Genomic DNA, 18,606 nt, shown 5'->3' on the forward strand with positions numbered 1-18,606 from the left:
CATAAAAACACAGATACTTCAATAAAATACATTATTTTGAAGAGCATCTTCCATAAACACTGATTCCTAAAATAACTGAGCTAAATAGAATTGAAGAATGAAATAGCAAATGAGAGGGGGAAATTAAGAGGTATAGAAGAAGAGAAAAAACCTATGTCCTTTACTTCAATGGGGGTCTGAGTAGGTTCAGGTATTTGTTACATCCTTAGTTTACAGGGATTAAAATAAACTGCAACAAATATCATTTGTTTACTTACATCTTTTAAGATCTGCTTCAGAAATGCTGATGTTGATATAAGCAAAAGTTTTCATAGGGTTCCCTGGTCAATAATTAGAAACATTTGGTTACTTTTGTATATAAAATTGTAAGTTTTTGTTTTTAAAATTGAAACGTGTTCTCTACAGATGCTTAAGGAAAAGTAGTAGTTTTGAAATTGACGTTATTTTCCATTACTAGTTGAAGTAAAGAACAGTTATACTTCTAAAGAGCAAAATGAAAATATTACCCTGTTCATCTTTCCTGATAACAATTTCCACATCTGTAACATTTCCAAACTTGCTGAATCTTTCCTGCAGTTCAGCCTCAGAAACTGTATGGCCAAGTCCTCCAACATATAAACGTTTTAAAACTTGTTTTTTCTCCATATTAAAAAGTCAGACTGTCTCATTTAGGATGTACGTTTTATCTTTCTGTAAAAAAGGCAACAAAAAAAAAAATCAGTATAAATGGTTTTTGTGGTTCTTGGGTGAACTGCACCTGTGATCTCTTTCTCAGTCAGTTGGTGGGCACTTCCAAGTGATGGACCTAAACCTGTACTTCTCTCACCAACCATATTAACTCAACAGGTCCAACAGGACTTGGTCCCTGCTATGAAATCTTCTCTGGGAACTGTGATCCAGCTTATTCAGAACAGAATATGATTTATTCAACAATCGGAATATAGCAAGCAGAGAAAAGGAGGTTAAAATAACAAGAGTGCACTACAAGGGCTTCTGATGATCCCAACGGTAAATTGATCTAGGAGCATTTGCTGGATCATAAGGTTTAACACTAGGAACTCAGTATAAGCCCTGGTCTACACTACGGGGTTAGATCGAATTTAGCCGCATTAGGTCGATTTAAAAATGACTGCGTCCACACAACTAACCCCATTTTGTCGACCTAAAGGGCTCTTAAAATCGACTTCTGTACTCCCCTCCCCGACGAGGAGAGTAGCACTAAAATCAACCTTGCTGGGTCGAATTTCGGGTAGTGTGGATGCAAATCGATGGTACTGGCCTCCAGAAGCTATCCCAGAGTGCTCCATTGTGACCGCTCTGGACAGCACTTTGAACGCCGATGCACTAGCCAGGTACACAGGAAAAGCCCTAGGAACTTTTGAATTTCATTTTCTGTTTGGTCAGCGTGGCGAACTCAGCAGCACAGGTGACCATGCAGTCCCCCCAGAATCGTAGAGCGTAGAAATGTTCTCCCCCATCATCTCCATCCCTGAGGTTAACGCAGATTAGGAGGCGAAAAAACGCACTTGCGATGATGTTTTTCGAGCTCATGCAGTCCTCCCGCACTGATAGGGCACAGCTGAATGCATGGAGGCATTCAGTGGCAGAGGCCAGGGAAGAATTGAGCGAGCGCGAAGAGCGGAGGCAGGATGCGATGTTGAGGCTAATGGGGGAGCAAACAGACATGATGAAGCATCTGCTGGAGCTGCAGAAAAGCCAACAAGAGCACAGACCCCCGCTGCATCCACTGTATAACCACCTACCCTCCTCCCCATGTTCCATAGCCTCCTCACCCAGACGCCCAAGAACGCGGGGTAGGGGAAGGCTCCGAGCACCCAGCCACTCCACTCCAGAGGATGGCCCAAGCAACAGAAGGCTGTCATTCAAACAGTTCTGATTTCTAGTGTGGCTACAATAAGCAACGTGGCCTTGTCCTTCCTTCCCTCCTCCCCCGCCCCACCCGGGCTACCTTGTCTGTTATCTCATTTTTTTTAAAATTAATAAAGAAAGAATGCACGGTTTCAAAACAATAGTTACTTTATTTCGAAGGGGGGAGGATGGTTGGCTTACAGGGAATCAAAATCAACAAAGGGGGCGGGTTTGCATCAAGGAGAAACACACACAACTGTCATAGCGAAGCTTGGCCTGTCATGAAACTGGTTTTCAAAGCCTCTCTGATGCACAGCACGCCTTGCTGTGCTCTTCTAATCGCCCTGGTGTCTGGCTGCTCAAAATCGGATGCCAGGCGATTTGCCTCAACCTCTCACCTCACCATAAACGTCTCCCCCTTAGTCTCACAGATATTATGGAGCACACAGCAAGCTGCAGTAACAATGGAAATGTTGGCTGCGCTGAGATCTGACCTAGTCAGCAAACAGCGCCAGCGAGTTTTTAAACATCCAAAGGCACATTCTATCCTCATTCTGCACTTGCTCAGACTATAGTTGGACTGCTCCTTACTACTGTCCAGGCTTCATGAGCCAGGAGAGCAAGAGGTAGGCTGGGGTAGGTGTGACCGCGCGGTGCTGCCGGCTGGGAGAGCAGCCTGAGGCAGAAGCCTCCAGCTCGCATGATATTCCAGGTGGGACTCAATCTCCAAGTGGGCCCCATCCTTGCCGTGGTATGGCGTCTGCACGGGTAACCCAGGAAAAAAAAAGGCGCAAAACGATTGTCTGCCGTTGCTTTCACGGATGGAGGGGCGACTGACAACATGTACCCAAAACCACCCGTGACAATGTTTTTGCCCCATCAGGCATTGGGAGCTTAACCCAGAATTCCAATGGGCAGCGGAGACTGCGGGAACGGTGGGATAGCTACCCACAGTGCACTGCGTCTTAAGTCGATGCTAGCCATGGTAGTGAGGACACACTCCGGCGACTTAATGCGCTTAGTGAGGACACACATAATCGACTGTATAAAAGCAATTTCTAAAAATCGACTTTTATAAAATTGACCTAATTTCATAGTGTAGACATATCCTAAGTGACCAAGAAAACCCACAGTTGATAATACTGTATATTCTTCTGACATATCAGTCCTAAGCAGACTGTATGTGTAAGAATTGTTTTTGACAAACATACCATAATTAATCAGGTGCTCAATTTGCCCCACCTGTTCATTTTAAACATTTTATAGAACATTTAATAAGTTTAAAGACATAGTATCAGAAAGCACTCCTCTTTGTTCCTTTTGTGGGAAAAAGCCAAATATTTTTATAACACAAAGGAAAATAGCTTAAGTATCTTACATTATTGTTCTAATTAACAGCTAAAATTACCATAACTGAAAAACATGAGAAGAAAAGTCTCTTTCCAGTTTGTTTAAATTGTGTATTTGACAGCACTCTGTATGATAAATCAGTCAATTCCATCATTTGTGTCTGGGTCTTTCACAGAACAGTGGAGAGAAAAACATGTGAAAGAATAGTAAAATGTAACTGGAAAACAAAACAAACAAAACCCACCATCAGGAGCCTCAGGGCAGAAACAATATCTGAATTACTTTTAATTCTCTTGAAAAAGGCTAGATATCAGATTAATACAGCAAACCAATTACCCGATTATATTAGATGACTTTGCTATGAATTTATTAGCCCTAGAATAACTAAAATTAGCCTCTAAATCCATATTTAGCCACCTAAATGAAAGTAAGCTGATTTTCACACATGCTGGGCACTTATGGATAACCCCATGTTAGTTACAACAGTATTTGTGGGTACTCAACACCTCTGAAAATAAGGCCACTTGTATTTAAGTGCCTAAATATAAGCATATTGGATCAGATACTGGTCCATCTAGACCCAACTCCCCTGATAGTGGCCAGCACCAGATGCTTCAAAGAAGGTGCAAAAAACCCTGGCAAGAGTAATTATTGATTATTGAATAACATGCCCATTGGAGAAGTTTCTTTCTACAACCCTTGGTTAGAGAACGGTGCTCTTGACGGTTAATGTTCCCGCCAAACACTAAACTTAAAAAACTCCACACTCATATAGGGGAGGATGGTCTCATTGTCACTAGAAATATCCTATTACTTTTTTTCAACACCCTGGAGAAATGTCCAGTCCTGTGACTTATTTCGAAGAGTCTGCTAGGCTAATAATGCACCAAATAAAAAACTTTTCCTCTAATCAGTTTTTAGATTTGCTGCCATTCAATGTTATGGAATGTCCATTATATTCAGAACGCTCAGGGTTGACACATACGGCCACTAACACAAACTGTGTTTTTTATCATTAGTGTCAGAAAAAAACAGGTACGTGTGTGCGTGTGAGAGAAAACTACACATCTATCCAAACATCAGAGGTAACACAGCCTTCAGTTGTACGAGTTTCGCCGCATTACCTTCACTACATTGTGCCAACTTTGAACTGGAAAAAAAAACCAGTCTGGGAATGGGGGTGGGGGGGGGCATGGCTCGGGCCCCCACAGCCGGGAATGAGCAGGGTGGGGAGCGCCGGGGGGAAAGACAGAGACAGGGGCCATCCATAGCCCCGGGACGGAACAAGCCCCTCAGGCCCCTTTCAGTCTCGGTAGCTTCTCTACCGGGACTTCTCTCCAAAGAGCCTCCCAACGCGAGCCCCAGACTCCTGACCAGGACACCGCAGCAGCCTTGACCTCCGAGCTAGAGATTCAGCCACCCGCCGAGGAGATCTCCCGGAGTACACTGATCGTGGGCGGACACACAACGAGTTCACATACCGCACATGTCCAGCCAGGAAACACAGCGACCTCTTCCTCACGCACACGCTTTTCCTGAGTGCTCCTCTATTCACGCCCCCTCCCCCTTCCGGGACACACTAGAAAACAGGGTTCCTCGTGCCTAGAGACCCCACCACTTCCGTCAAAACCCCATTCGCATACGGCAACCGCCAGCGGCTCACTGTTCCTGACCGGCCGGGTATAGTTGGTACACATCTCTGGCTCGCGCAGGCCGTGCTTGGGCTCAGCCACAGGGACCAGAACGCGGGGGTATCGCTCAGGCCAGCGCCCGGAAAACAAACAAAAACTAACTAACTAAGCAACCAACCAACGAAGGCCGGGGCTCGTTGCCCGGAGGCTCGGCGTTAGAGTCGAGTGGGGCGTGTGACTGGCGCCCTGGCCGGCTGTGCGCGTGTGGCCTGGGAAAGGTGACCTGGGCTGCTCCGGTGGTATCGCCCGCAGGGCAGCGGCGGGCGTTCGTTTGGGCGGGCGGTTCGAAGCGCCGGCTCCAGAGCGCAGGCAGCGAGGGTTCCGCGGCCTGAAGGGACAGGACAGCCGGTGAGGCTCAGCCCCCTGTGGTGCTGTCATCACGCTCCCTGCCGGTGGGAGTCAAGTCTTCCCCTCTGTCCTCTCAGGGGGAGGCTGGGGTGGGGGGAAGGTTTGTTGAACTGGGGCTGAAACGGTGAATTTGTCGTGAAAGAGGCGCTAGGGCTGCGGCAATTAGGTGTCTGGCGCTCAAGCAATTTTTTTTTTATATTCATAACTGATGTAGCAAGCCCAGAGGTGCTGGGGTGATGAACTGCCAAGCCCAGAGGTGCTGGGGGCTCTGTGAGGCAAGCGCTCACACAGATTAACCACTGGATAGCAGGGTACTTAACAGTCGGTTCCTCCCTCACTCAATGAGGAATCTTACAGTTCGTGGAGGGCTCTGCCTCCTCCCTTCTGGTCATATTGGGTTCCTGGTGCCTGAGTGGGAAGCAGAGTCTGATCTGCAAGGGACAGACCTGAACCCTTCTCTGTCCCACTATCAGGAGCCAAGCGCAGTGGTCGGGAGAAGAGTCTGCTGCCAGAGGGAGCTGGCCCCGTTTCTTCTCCTTGGAGCCTGGTCTGTCTGCCTGAAAACAAGCAACCAATGCAAAATGTCTGTGGGATTTCCCTGAGACTCAGGCCTGCATCCTCCCCACCCCCTAGCCATTTGTGGTTTTGGCTCCCAGGGCTGGGAGCTAGGCACTTATATATTTTCTTTTGGGTTTATAAGTTAAGAGACTCCTATCTTTGATTATCTGTATCTGATAGTTATTTGAATATATAGTAGATAAACATCAAAAAGGAAAATGACCTGTCCGGGTGCTGTGTATTCTAGGAGCAATATTTTTAGACTTCAACATTACAAATCATTTAGAGTAAAACACTCGAAAATCAGTTATCTTATTTCCTACAAAATTTTGAGTGGTAGGCTATTCTGTAATCAGACCCCTTGAAACTGTGCAGGGAGGACAGTGTAGGTGTTGGAGAGCAAACACTTAACTTCAGGAATTTGTATCAGATGGTATATGAAAGACAAATATTTAGACTTAATAAATATACATGCTGCTAATGATTTGGAAACTTAAGCATTTAAAAATTGTGGTTAGTTTTCTTAAAATAAATATGTACATTGTGTTTTATTCTCATTTTGAGTCTTTTGTTTTGAAGACGTGCTCACATAGTGCTCACACATCCAAAGTGCATACTTATATCTGAAATACATTGTGTGCTGTACACTGATAGAGAAAATCTTTCCTTTTAAACATAAGCAGAGGACATACACATCTGTTTCTGGAAAATGTAAACATATGATGTGCCCAGTTTATTTCTGGTGTGCAACTACATTAACATCAGAATTAATTCACCCAGTGTGTGTGTTACCTTGCAGCCCTTATGAGAAACAAACACAGCTTGGCAGGCAACAGAAATGTTTTGGTTTAGAGAGTGTGCTGTGTTTAGGAAACAAACTGTTGGTAAACAGCGCTATTAATATAGATTCAGTACAAACAGAAACATATGTAGACAACAAAGGACTAGGTTTGAAAGAACACAATTGAAAAACAATTAAAAATTCCAATAAAAATAAAATTCACAATTTTTATCCATATTGAGTTTTGTAATCGCTACAACTATCTTTCAAATTTATAAATCCTGAATTTGGTGTGTAAGAAGCTGGCAAAATCTTCAGTTTTTCCAGAAATTAAACTGCTTTTGTATGTGGACACTTCCATTGTATCTTTGTTGCCTGCTGCTGATTTGATGGACAAGCTATTGTAAGAGTCAAATATTGAAGTAGTTTCTTCAGTTCAGAGACTACTTAGGGCTGTGAACTGTTCACATCTCAACATTGTTGCCATATTTGATGTAGGTCTTCTATCAGTTGTTACTGCTGATTTAAATATTTTGCCACAGTATAGCAACTTAATGTGCTTAAACACCCACTCCCTTCCCTACCATTGGGGTGAAATCTTGGATCTGTTGAAGTCAATCACAAAACTTCAGTTGACTTCAATAGACCCAGGATTACACCCCTGGATTTGGAACCTACCATGAAATCTGTGTATTTAAATGAGACCAGTATTAAATTCAGTGGAAATTAAAAGGGTCATAGGGAATTACCAATTATTTCCTACAGGGTTGTGTATTTGTTGCATTAGGTTTTATTATTCCCTTTCACGAAAAATCCTGTATGAGGAAAGAACACACAAGTTAGAACTCTCATCAGGTTGTCGTCTCCTCCACTCACTTCTTGCTCTGTGCTAGCCCAACTCATAGGGTGGCATAAGAGTTGGAAGCTGTTGTACGGGAATTTATTATGCTTTCAGCAGGATTAACTGCCATCTGTTGTTTGTTTTTTTTTGCTTATAAAACAAACACCTAATGACAGCATGCAGCCTAGAAGGAGCAGACATCATGCTTTGATGTGTCCCTAATTGTAGAATGTTCCAATCCCCAATCTTAGAGTGATTCCAAGCGGGGTTTCTGTGGAGTCTTAGGGGAATCAGTTTGTTCCCATTTCTGATAGCACCATAGATTTTTGCACTTAAGTATGGGCCTGATCCTGTGCCTGTTGAAGTCAATGGCAAAACTCCCACTGATTTCAGTTATGCAAGACTCAACTCATTTGCTTTCCTTTAAACCTCATAGTAGAGGGGAACGTATGGCTCAGTATCTACAATTCCTTTGATTTTAATATTATTCTGTAGATAGTTTACCATTAAAGTTTGTCAAATATGTATTTGTTAGTCAAAAACACTCGTATCTAAAATATTTAGTTTTCAGAATTGGTAAGCTGTGTGAGCTGACTCATGTAATCTTTTTAAAAAGGGGAGAGAGAAACTTTAATATTGTAGTGCTATATATTTTCATAGTTTTTGAATCAATAAATAGGATTAAATAACATTAATAGTGTTAAAATGAATATACTTATTTACAAAATTCTGTATCATTTTAGTAACACTGAATCTGAGAAATGGAGAGTGACATTTATCAAGTTTATGAAGATGAAATTCATTCTTTGGAAGAAGAAATTGAAATGTTAACTCAAAAGTTTGAAAACAAACAAGAATCTACATTTTATTCTGATGAAGAGATACAAATATCAATGTATGTATTTTATATGTTCAGATTAATTTTGGTTTTTGAATGTATGTTCAGCATTGTTCTTTAGGTTTAAATGTCCACCCTCATTCATGCTGTTTCATAAAGTAAACATTTTAGCAATAAAAGAATCAGAAGTATTGAGAAATGCACTTGGTAGTTTAGTGGTGGCTGAAGTGTAGCCTTCAGAAGTTTGCAGAGTGACCTGTGGCTGCCTTCTTTAATATGGAGGTACAACCTGTGGAGTTCACAGACTCTCTCATGCACTGCTCTGTGCCTACTCTCTGTTGCATGCTGCACCTCTGTATTAAAAATGAGGATAGCAGTGATTTGCTATATTAAATTTTATGTCGGGATCCTGACAAGTTACTAATTTTTTGACTCTGATTTAAATCTATAATTACAAAGTAAAATAATCTTCTTGAAGCAAAAGGGGTTTTTTGATTATCCTAACTGGAAAGATGCAGATAAGCTGCCAAAACTCATTTTACTGAATGCTCCTGTGTCAATGTGAGAGCTTTCCATAACCACTAGCCTGTTGGTACATGGCAGGGAACATAAAGTATTTACATGGAATAGAACTTACACGAGTAGTGCCACTGAATTCAAAGTATAACTGAAATCATAAGACATTTCTGAACCACCTTCATAGATCTACATGTTAGAGCAACTCTTTTTAAAAGGTTTCTCTGTGCTCTGGTGATTGCTAATGGATCTTTTCAATTCTAGAAAATCACTCCAAGGAGAATCTAAACTACATGAATCTCCACCAGATCTGAAAGCTGAACTTGATTGTTTAGAATCTGACCTCTCTTTTTTAATGAAATTTACTGGCATTTGGTTCACAAATTACTCCAAGGAAACAGTGGAAAAAAGTAAGCATTTGGTTGCCTATTAGTAACATTGCAAGCATTTTGTCACAGTTTGTTTGCAGTTGCAGATTATAATTCAGCATTCAACATTTGCAGAAAAACCTGTGCTCTGAAATGATAAAACACTAGCACAGTAATTGCTGGTAAATGGAATTCTGTGATGTTCATACATACTGCCAAATGATTCTTGGTTTTACACTCAATGGTATTACAAGGTTATAACAGAAGACAGAATGTTGCTAGTATATATATCACTGGAGATGCACTGAAATCTAATTTGACTTTCTAATCCATTTGGTAGGAAAGTTTTTCACTTACGTGGTTAATTGCATGATTTATATTGTGTATAACATACATTGCCCACTCTTCAAGTTTATAGCTTAATATTGATTTTGCTTATGGGGAGACAGAATAATTATTGAATGTGATCAGAAATCTAAAATATTTTAACCTACTTTATAGCTGGAAACAAAACTATACAGAAGCACAGATTGTCAGGAAATTGCTATTCACTGCCTTTTCAGATGGAATTTCATCTTCTAGAAATACAGGTAATGACAAGATATTTCTATGGGGGGGGGGGGGGAGAATCCAAATGGTTATGGATGTGTATCTGTCATGATAGAAGAAAAACTGAACTTTTGGAATGGGTACTGTCACAGTCCTGGCTGAGTCCCCCTGGTGGACAGTCCACTGGTCAGTTATAATTGGGTCCGCCTTTGAATCCTACATGCATCAAATCCAGCTGCATTTGCAAAGTCTAGTCACTGCTTCCATTTGAGGATCTCCTAAGACAGTCTCCTGGTTAGGCCTCTTGTCTGGCACCCTTACTGGGATGAGGGTCTCTGCAGTCCCACTGCGATAGGACCCAAAATTAATGTTGAGACCTTCCTAACTTCTCCAGCGACTTTGCACATTCTTCCAGACATCCATCTAGCTGTGGTTGCTCTCGTTTACGTTCCTTTGTCAGGGACCACATGGTTGTTCAAGCAAGGAAAACAGGTTCTCCAAAGAAACTACTTAAAATACACATTTTACTATGAGTGCTTTGCCTGCCCAGGGACATTCAGATTTAAACTGGATTAAGTTACAGCAAACTAATTCCACTTTACTCCTGAATGAAAGCATCTATAGGGGTGTGTGTGCGTGGGTGATGGTGGTGGAAACGTTTATTTTATGCACATTGATTTCATACCTTTTAGCTGATTCACCTTAACTTACCTGAGTGTCCCCTATGTGGACATGCCCTTAGCATAAAAGAGTTACAGATCTATGCAAAACAATAGATGCCTGAATGCAATCTCGCCCTTAGAGTCCTTACCATTCCTGAGAGTTCTTGGGATTGATCAGTGTTGGAGGTAGACAAAGCCTCTCCTGCCTCCACTCCTCCAGCTGTGATGTCTGTTTCTATTGATGGGATGGACTGCTTGCTTGGAGAGCATGTCCGTTTTAAAAGCAGTCTCTGACACCTTTTCTCAAAAAGAAAAGGAGTACTTGTGGCACCTTAGAGACTAACCAATTTATTTGAGCATAAGCTTTCATGAGCTACAGCTCACTTCATTGGATGCATTCAGTGGAAAATACAGTGAGGAGATTTATATACACACAGAACATGAAAAAATGGGTGTTATCATACACACTGTAAGGAGAGTGATCACTTAAGATGAGCTATTACCAGCAGGAGAGCGGGAGTGGCGGGGGGCGAAGAAAACCTTTTGTAGTGATGATCAAGGTGGGCCATGTCCAGCAGTTAACAAGAATTGGGGGGGGTGGGGGGGAAGTAAACATGGGGAAATAGTTTTACTTTGTGTAATGACACATCTACTCCCAGTCTCTATTCAAGCCTAAGTTAACTGTATCCAGTTTGCAAATTAATTCCAATTCAGCAGTCTCTCGCTGGAGTCTGTTTTTTGAAGTTTTTTTGTTGTAATATTGCGACTTTTAGGTCTGTAATCGAGTGACCAGAGACTGAAGTGTTCTCCGACTGGTTTATGAATGTTCTAATTTTTGATGTCTGATTTGTGTCCATTTATTCTTTTACCTAGAGACTGTCCAGTTTGACCAATGTACATGGCAGAGGGGTATTGCTGGCACATAATGGCATATATCACATTGGTAGATGTGCAGGTGAACGAGCCTCTGATAGTGTGGCTGATGTGATTAGGCCCTGTGATGGTGTCCCCTGAATAGATATGTGGACACAGTTGGCAACGGGCTTTGTTGCAAGGATAGGTCTCTGGGTTAGTGGTTCTGTTGTACGGTGTGTGGTTGCTGGTGAGTATTTGCTTCAGGTTGAGGGGCTGTCTGTAGGCAAGGACTGGCCTGTCTCCCAAGATCTGTGAGAGTGATGGGTCGTCCTTCAGGATAGGTTGTAGATCCTTGATGATGCGTTGGAGAGGTTTTAGTTGGGGGCTGAAGGTGACGGCTAGTGGCGTTCTGTTATTTTCTTTGTTGGGTCTGTCCTGTAGTAGGAGACTTCTGGGTACTCTTCTGGCTCTGTCAATCTGTTTCTTCACTTCAGCAGGTGGGTGTTGTAGTTGTAAGAATGCTTGATAGAGATCTTGTTGGTGTTTGTCTCTGTCTGAGGGGTTGGAGCAAATGCTGTTCTATCGTAGAGCTTGGCTGTAGACGGTGGATCGTTGGTGTGTCTGGGTGAAAGCTGGAGGCATGTAGGTAGGAATAGCGGTCAGTAGGTTTCTGGTATACGGTGGTGGTTAGGTGACCATCACTTATTAGCACCGTAGTGTCCAGGAAGTGGATCTCTTATGTGGACTGGTCCAGGCTGAGGTTGATGGTGGGATGGAAGTTGTTGAAATCATGGTAGAATTCCTCAAGGGCTTCTTTTCGATGGGTCCAGATGATGAAGATGTTATAAATGTAGCGCAAGTAGCGGCATTAGGGGACGAGAGCTGAGGAAGCGTTGTTCTAAGTCAGCAATAAAAATGTTGGCATACTGTGGGGCCATGCGGATACCCCTAGCAGTGCCGCTGATTTGAAGGTATACATTGTCCCCAAATGTGAAATAGTTATGGATGAGGACAAAGTCACAAAGTTCAGCCACCAGGTTTGCCATGACATTATCGGGGATACTGTTCCTGACGGCTTGTAGTCCATCTTTGTGTGGAATGTTGGTGTAGAGGGCTTCTAAAGCCATAGTGGCCAGGACGGTGTTTTCAGGAAGATCACCAATGGATTGTAGTTTCCTCAGGAAGTCAGTGGTGTCTCGAAGATAGCTGGGAGTGCCGGTAGCATAGGGCCTGAGGAGGGGGTCTAAATAGCCAGACAATCCTGCTGTCAGGGTGCCAATGCCTGAGATGATGAGGCGCCCAGGATTTCCAGGTTTATGGATCTTGGGTAGCAGATAGAATACCCCAGGTCGGGGTTCCAGGGATGTGTCTGTGTGGATTTGTTCTTGTGCTTTTTCAGGGAGTTTCTTGAGCAAATGGTGTAGTTTCTTTTGGTAACCCCCAGTGGGATCAGAGGGTAATGGCTTGTAGAAAGTGGTGTTGGAGAGCTGCCTAGCAGCCTCTTGTTCATATTCCGACCTATTCATGATGACGACAGCACCTCCTTTGTCAGCCTTTTTCATTATGATGTCAGAGTTGTTTCTGAGGCTGTGGATGGCATTGTGTTCTGCACGGCTGAAGTTATGGGGCAAGTGATGCTGCTTTTCCATAATTTCAGCCCGTGCACGTCGGCGGAAGCACTCTATGTAGAAGTCCAGTCTGTTGTTTCGACCTTGAGGAGGAGTCCACCTAGAATCCTTCTTTTTGTAATGTTGATAGGAAGGTCTCTGTAGATTAGTATGTTGTTCAGAGGTGTGTTGGAAATATTTCTTGAGTCGGAGACGTTGCTGGGAATATTCCTTGCTCCAACCTTCCTCTGTTGGTTGCTGGGCAGAGTCTTGTTAAAAGTTAACGATTCTACTGAAAGCAACCCAATTGCTCTACCAGAGTGGAACTATTTAATGTTGATAGCCCCTTGATGGCCCTATGTCAGCTTCCCAGATTTAATCCGTTCCTGCTACAGAATGGAAGTTGTAATGAACACCAAAGGTGACGATAATAAATGTTGTTAATGAAAAATTAACTTGACAGACTTATTATCAGACTGTCATAGATTGATATTACATATACTGATCACTATATGTGGGGTCAGGAAGGAATTTTCCTCCAGGTCAAATTGGCAGTGATCTTGTGATTATTTTTTTTTAATGTCTTCCTCTGCAGCCTGGAGTGCAAGTTGATTGCCAGGATTATCTGAGTCACTTAATCAATTTGCTGCCACTGCGGGCATTGATGCACCTTCTATTCTCTACCTGTTGCATGTAATAATTTAGTCTCCTGTGGGCTGTAATAATGGGGTCTAATTTTGGTTGTTGGGTTTAATATGCAAGTGCTGGGTGGTGTTATGGCTTGTGATAAATAGGAGGTCAACTAGATGATCTAGTGGTTCTCTCTGACTTTACATTTATTTTCCAAACTTTGGCATATTATATCTTTAAGTCTGTTACTGTCTTAAACAGGGCATATAAGTGCCATTAACGTTAATCAGAAATAAGCACATGCATCAAAAAAAAAAAGAATATAGTGTCCTCTTTAGTGAGTTACACTGTTTTAATACATTTGTTTTTATTATATAAAACTTAGCGTGTTAATTTCTGTAAGCATCAGTTATCAGACAAGGGGTAATTGTTTTCAGGTTTTTTAATTCTGTTGTACTTTAGCTGATGCTCCAGTGTCTTCATTTTTTGCTGAGGATATACTTACACAGAGATATTGTTACTCAATAAAGATACCTATGAACATGTAAAAGAAATATGGTTTAAGTCTACTTGAAGAGACAAATTAGTTCTGAAAGATTCGGTCAAAACTTAATTCCTTGTAGTTATTTTTGACAACTTGGAAGAAAAAATGTAAGTTTATTAAGTAGAACAGAGAAAACTAGCCATTCAGATGTATCTGTGAGGTGAAGAGTGATTAACATGCCAGAAAGCGGTTGGGAGGAAATGGTTTCTTACAAAGTCCTTCAGATGTATACTTATATGAAGTAGTATCAAAAATTCAGTCTATCTGATGCACTTTTGAAACCAGCATGGTATATTCAGATTCTTCAGAATCAAAGCTTTCATTTAAAAAAAAAAAGTAAGTAAGGGTTAGCTTTCATAGTAACTGATACACAGTGGTGGTGTCCTCAGTTTGCAGACAGTGTGAAACTATGATGCTGGGAGTCAAGATCTTCCTTACTCCCATTAATTTAATTAGAATATTACTTCTGACACTAGTAATTGTGTACATGTCATCATTAACTATTTAACTGCTGGTCATTCTATCAGCTGTGATGGTGAAATTGTGGGTGAGAATGAAACACACAGAGGAATTTAGAGTTGTTGCATGAAAAGAGAGTGAAGAAAGAGTCGATAGAGATAAATAGGGAAAGGAGGATAGGAAAAGGAAAGATATACAAGACAGAAATAGCTGTTGTCCTGGCCTGAAAATATTTTCCCACTGAACAATAGTGAACGCAGTTTAACAAAGAATAATATCTGAAAGTTGAATCGCCATATAAAGGCCGTATTCTACTTTTAATCTTCGATCAGTCATTGCATTGATATCAGTGGATTGTGGATTTAAGGTAGAGTATAATCCTAAATTTATGAAGCAGTATATGGACTGTAATAGTGCCAACCCCAAGAGTTCATAAATGAGTCAGAACTTCCAAAATCATGAGACATATATTTTAATTTGGGTTCTTTTTATTTGTCTTTTTGTTTTTAATCTTTAGAGTGAACTTGCGTTATGTTTTTAAGTTTTTCCCCTCAGCTATGAAGCTTGTAAGCTAAACTTTATTTGAAATGAAGGGGAGATTTTCATTTAACCCCAGGAGTCCAAGAGTTGGACTTCTAAGAAAAACACGAAATATCATGACAAAAATCAGAAAAGTTGGCAACACTGGTTTAACTACATATGGAATTTGGCCCCCTCCAAAAATAGGTATAAATTGTTGCCTTAATGGGTAGAAAAGTCTCATAATATATAAAATCTTAAGATAAATATAAGAAAAACGTGAACCTGTTTAGTAACAGAACAACCCTACATATTAATGAGACATTACTAATCAGCTTCCATTATAAAGCCTTATATTAACCTCCTAAAGCTATGGCTTGGTCTGAGCGTTGCCTTGTTTACCCTAAAAACAAAGGAGAATGTTTCTGCAGAATTTAAGAAAGTGAATCTAATTGTTCTTGAGCTACAGATAATTAAAATATTCTGATTAGAAATTTTTTACTTTGTCTAACATTTTCCTCTTAGTTCAAAAACAGATCGGGTCTCCCCCTTCAGACTTCTGATATAAGCAAATCTTGGGCCATAATTGTGATCCTAAGTCTGCAAGCCAAAGCACATGTTTAACTTTACTCACAGTTGTAGACCCATTGACTTAAATTTAGGACTGAATCCTAGAAAACTCTACTCGGCTGAGCAGTCATCACTTGTGCAAAAAGATTCGCTGAAGTCAAAGGGACTACTCACCTTAGTTTGTTTTTACAGAATCATGACCTCATTTAATGCATTGTGAAGTTAGCATGTTGAAGTGAAGATGCAGAATTTCAAGTTGATATTCTAATAAAATTTCAGGCTAATATTCTAATAAACATCCATGTTGACTGTGCACTAAATTATTTAAATCTATGTCGTTAGATGGCAGTATTTCACTATTTACTGGCTGATTATTGAATTTAAATTACATTTTTTTTATCAGAGAAATTGTGATTTTTATGTGAATTTGTTTTGTTGATGGGTCATTTCCTGGAAAAAAAACCCAAAAAAACCAAAACCTGTGTCAAAATTATAATTTAAAATGCTAGTAGAGAGAGATTAATTTTCTGGTTTTGTTTTCCCCTCCCTTTTGCATTATATATTTTAAGTTTCTGATATTTCATGCTTTTAAAAATATGGAGCTATATAAGCATCTTCTAGCATAGAGGGAATTACACATACAGACTCTAATGTGTATAGCACATCTACTTGTACAGTCATTAAATACAACAAAAATATATGGTCTTGTATATGTAAAATCTCTATCATATTACAAGTCAGAAAATTTAAAGCTGTGGTTTCCATAGCAATTATAATTCAGCTTCCTTGTATGCGCTGTATTACTATGTATGGTGTTCAATTTGAAGATTTTATTTATAACGTGACTGGATTGCATTCATTGTGAGAATATCTATGAATTATTTACCTACAGTAGTAAAATGTCAACACAACATTTCATGAACACAGCAAATGGACACATCTTGCTTTTAATTTCTATTTTTTTAAAGAAATGGACAATGCAGCGTGCTTACTATGACATTCAGATTTTTGTATGTGACTAATGTGTGCACTAACTTTTTTCCGGAAGTACAGTTCAGAAGTTTGTATGTAACGGAATTGAAAAAAATCTTTTTTTAAAGAAAATATCCTGTTGTGTATTTGGTATGTTGGAGGTTCTGTGAAAATATTTCATACACTGCTATTTGGCTTCCTCAGCAGCATGAAAGAGAGGCTGTCTGTGAATTTTTTTGTGCATAACAACATTTGTTTAAACAAGGAATTGTTTGGGTAATGGTAGTCTTGCGTTTAAGGCACAAAATTGGACATTGTGAGATGGGGATAATCCTGGTTTTGCTACAGACTTCCTGTGTGATGTTATCCAAGACACTTAGGTCTCCAATGTGCAATGAAAACACTGAAGTCAATGGGGGTCTGCATGGATGCGGGGGTCTGCCCATATTTCTCAGTGCAGGATTGGGTCATTAATCCGCAATTTTAAAACTTGAAAATTTTCCCATAACTTCTGTTCCTTACGCTCTCCACCTGTAAAATTAGGATGATAAATGTTTTACTTCATAGGAGATTCGTGTTGGGACACAGATTTACTAATATGTGTAAAGTATTCTGAGACCCTTAGAATAAAAATATAGCTTTAATCCTCCTATTAGTATTCTCCCAAACCTCTTTTCGAGGAATGTCCAATTGGATAACACATCTTCCACCCAGTTCTGGTCTAAGTAAGGATTATTTTTCTTCCCCCTGTTTTGGGGATATATAAAATGGCCACAGCATAGATTTTCATCTGATTCTTTCATCTTCCAATTTAATGAGTTAAATTCTTTTGTTTCCGCAGGTTCTTGACTGAAATCTGAAAGTTTTACCACAGCAAAGGGTTTTTACTTTTGTCTCTAGATTTAAAAAAAAAAAAGCAGCCTGTACTGGTGCTAAAAGTCATTAATAATGAAAGATGGAGTCCCATGTGCCAAAGCAGAGATCCTTTACAGAAAGATGAAGTTTGACGTAAAAATACCATGAGATTCTGCCATATTGTACTTAAATTGTCTCCAAGTACATACACAATTTTAGCTTTATACTAACTTTAAACTCTATCACGTCAAATCTCAAGAACATTGAGGGAGTGGTCAATTTAATTAAAAATTGCCGTTTTCCAGAGGATTTTTTTTCCCTTTAAACATTTTCAGTGGACCATAAGATGGCGTCTGGGCACAAAATGGTAGTGTCAGTTTCCTAGGATGCCAGTTTTCTATAAAGATACAATTGCTTACATCCAGTAACTGTGCTAGCAGTTTGTCGGCTGCTCTGTGCCCAGATCTGAGCCTTCTGCTATATGTTTTAATTGATTTTTCTTTCCTTATGATGCTTATTCCACTTCCCAAATTTTATAAAGTATCTTGGCTAGCCTTCTCCAACTCTAGTCATGGCAACATTGGCAATGTCCCTGTCCAAACAATGCTACAGAATGTCATGATATGTTTTCATTTGACTCCAGCATTCCCATTAAATTTGTTTCCTCTATCTTACCTTCCCATGAGTTCATAGTAGCTGGAATAGGAAAAACAGTATTGTATGCCCCACTGCAGTGAGAAGTATTAATGCTGCCTGTTTCATGATGTCTTTCCAAGTGATGTGTTCTAACTGTCCTTTCCCAAGCTAACTGCTCTGGCATGTTTTAAAATATATAATACAAAGAATTATATTTTTTCTATTTGAACCTACTTTCTCACTCTCTTTGTGAAAGCTAAAATTGCATACATTGTTCAAGATTTTAATTTGGTATACATGTTAATCACACTTATTTCTGCAGATATATTTGTGTACACGTATTCTTGTGAAGTAAAATGAAAGTAAGGCAAAATGGATGTCATAAAATACAAAACAAATTCAAGAAATAAAACAAGGAGAACTGTAGAGCAAATGATTTTCTTATTCCTCTCTTTAGATCACATTACAGTATTATATGTATTAGTGGTTGGATGACAAAGTTTTTTTTGTTATACCACAGGTTCCCAACCTTTTTCTTTCTGACCACACCCCCCCCCACCCCCCAAGCATGGCCTATTTGTGCTACAG

The 18,606-nt window shown here is 40.4% G+C and overlaps 2 protein-coding genes across 6 annotated transcripts in view; one reads left to right on the top strand and one right to left on the bottom strand.

Annotated features, from left to right (window-relative positions):
- NOL8 (nucleolar protein 8) overlaps positions 1 to 4,837 on the bottom strand; it is a 29,761-nt gene extending 24,924 nt beyond the window's left edge. For 2 of the 4 annotated variants that reach the window (XM_037903526.2, XM_037903527.2), the window contains exons 1-3: positions 4,701 to 4,837; positions 507 to 690; positions 258 to 320 (exon numbers count right to left, since the gene is read on the bottom strand). In XM_037903526.2, the coding sequence (XP_037759454.1) occupies positions 258 to 320; positions 507 to 645 (202 nt within the window). In that variant the 5' untranslated portion in view covers positions 646 to 690; positions 4,701 to 4,837. Of the gene's footprint in view, positions 1 to 257; positions 321 to 506; positions 691 to 4,700 lie in introns of those variants that run through there. The other 2 variants (XM_037903523.2, XM_037903524.2) reach the window with 2 other exon arrangements.
- Positions 4,838 to 18,606, top strand: part of LOC102944498 (centromere protein P) — a 316,300-nt gene continuing 302,531 nt past the window's right edge. The window contains exons 1-4 of one of the 2 annotated variants that reach the window (XM_037903533.2): positions 4,838 to 5,258; positions 8,182 to 8,333; positions 9,057 to 9,202; positions 9,662 to 9,750. In XM_037903533.2, the coding sequence (XP_037759461.1) occupies positions 8,200 to 8,333; positions 9,057 to 9,202; positions 9,662 to 9,750 (369 nt within the window). In that variant the 5' untranslated portion in view covers positions 4,838 to 5,258; positions 8,182 to 8,199. Of the gene's footprint in view, positions 5,303 to 8,181; positions 8,334 to 9,056; positions 9,203 to 9,661; positions 9,751 to 18,606 lie in introns of both variants that reach the window. The other variant, XM_037903534.2, reaches the window with a different exon arrangement.

This window comes from Chelonia mydas, chromosome 7 (genome assembly GCF_015237465.2).
Source record: "Chelonia mydas isolate rCheMyd1 chromosome 7, rCheMyd1.pri.v2, whole genome shotgun sequence".
NCBI classification, from domain to species: Eukaryota; Metazoa; Chordata; order Testudines; family Cheloniidae; genus Chelonia; species Chelonia mydas.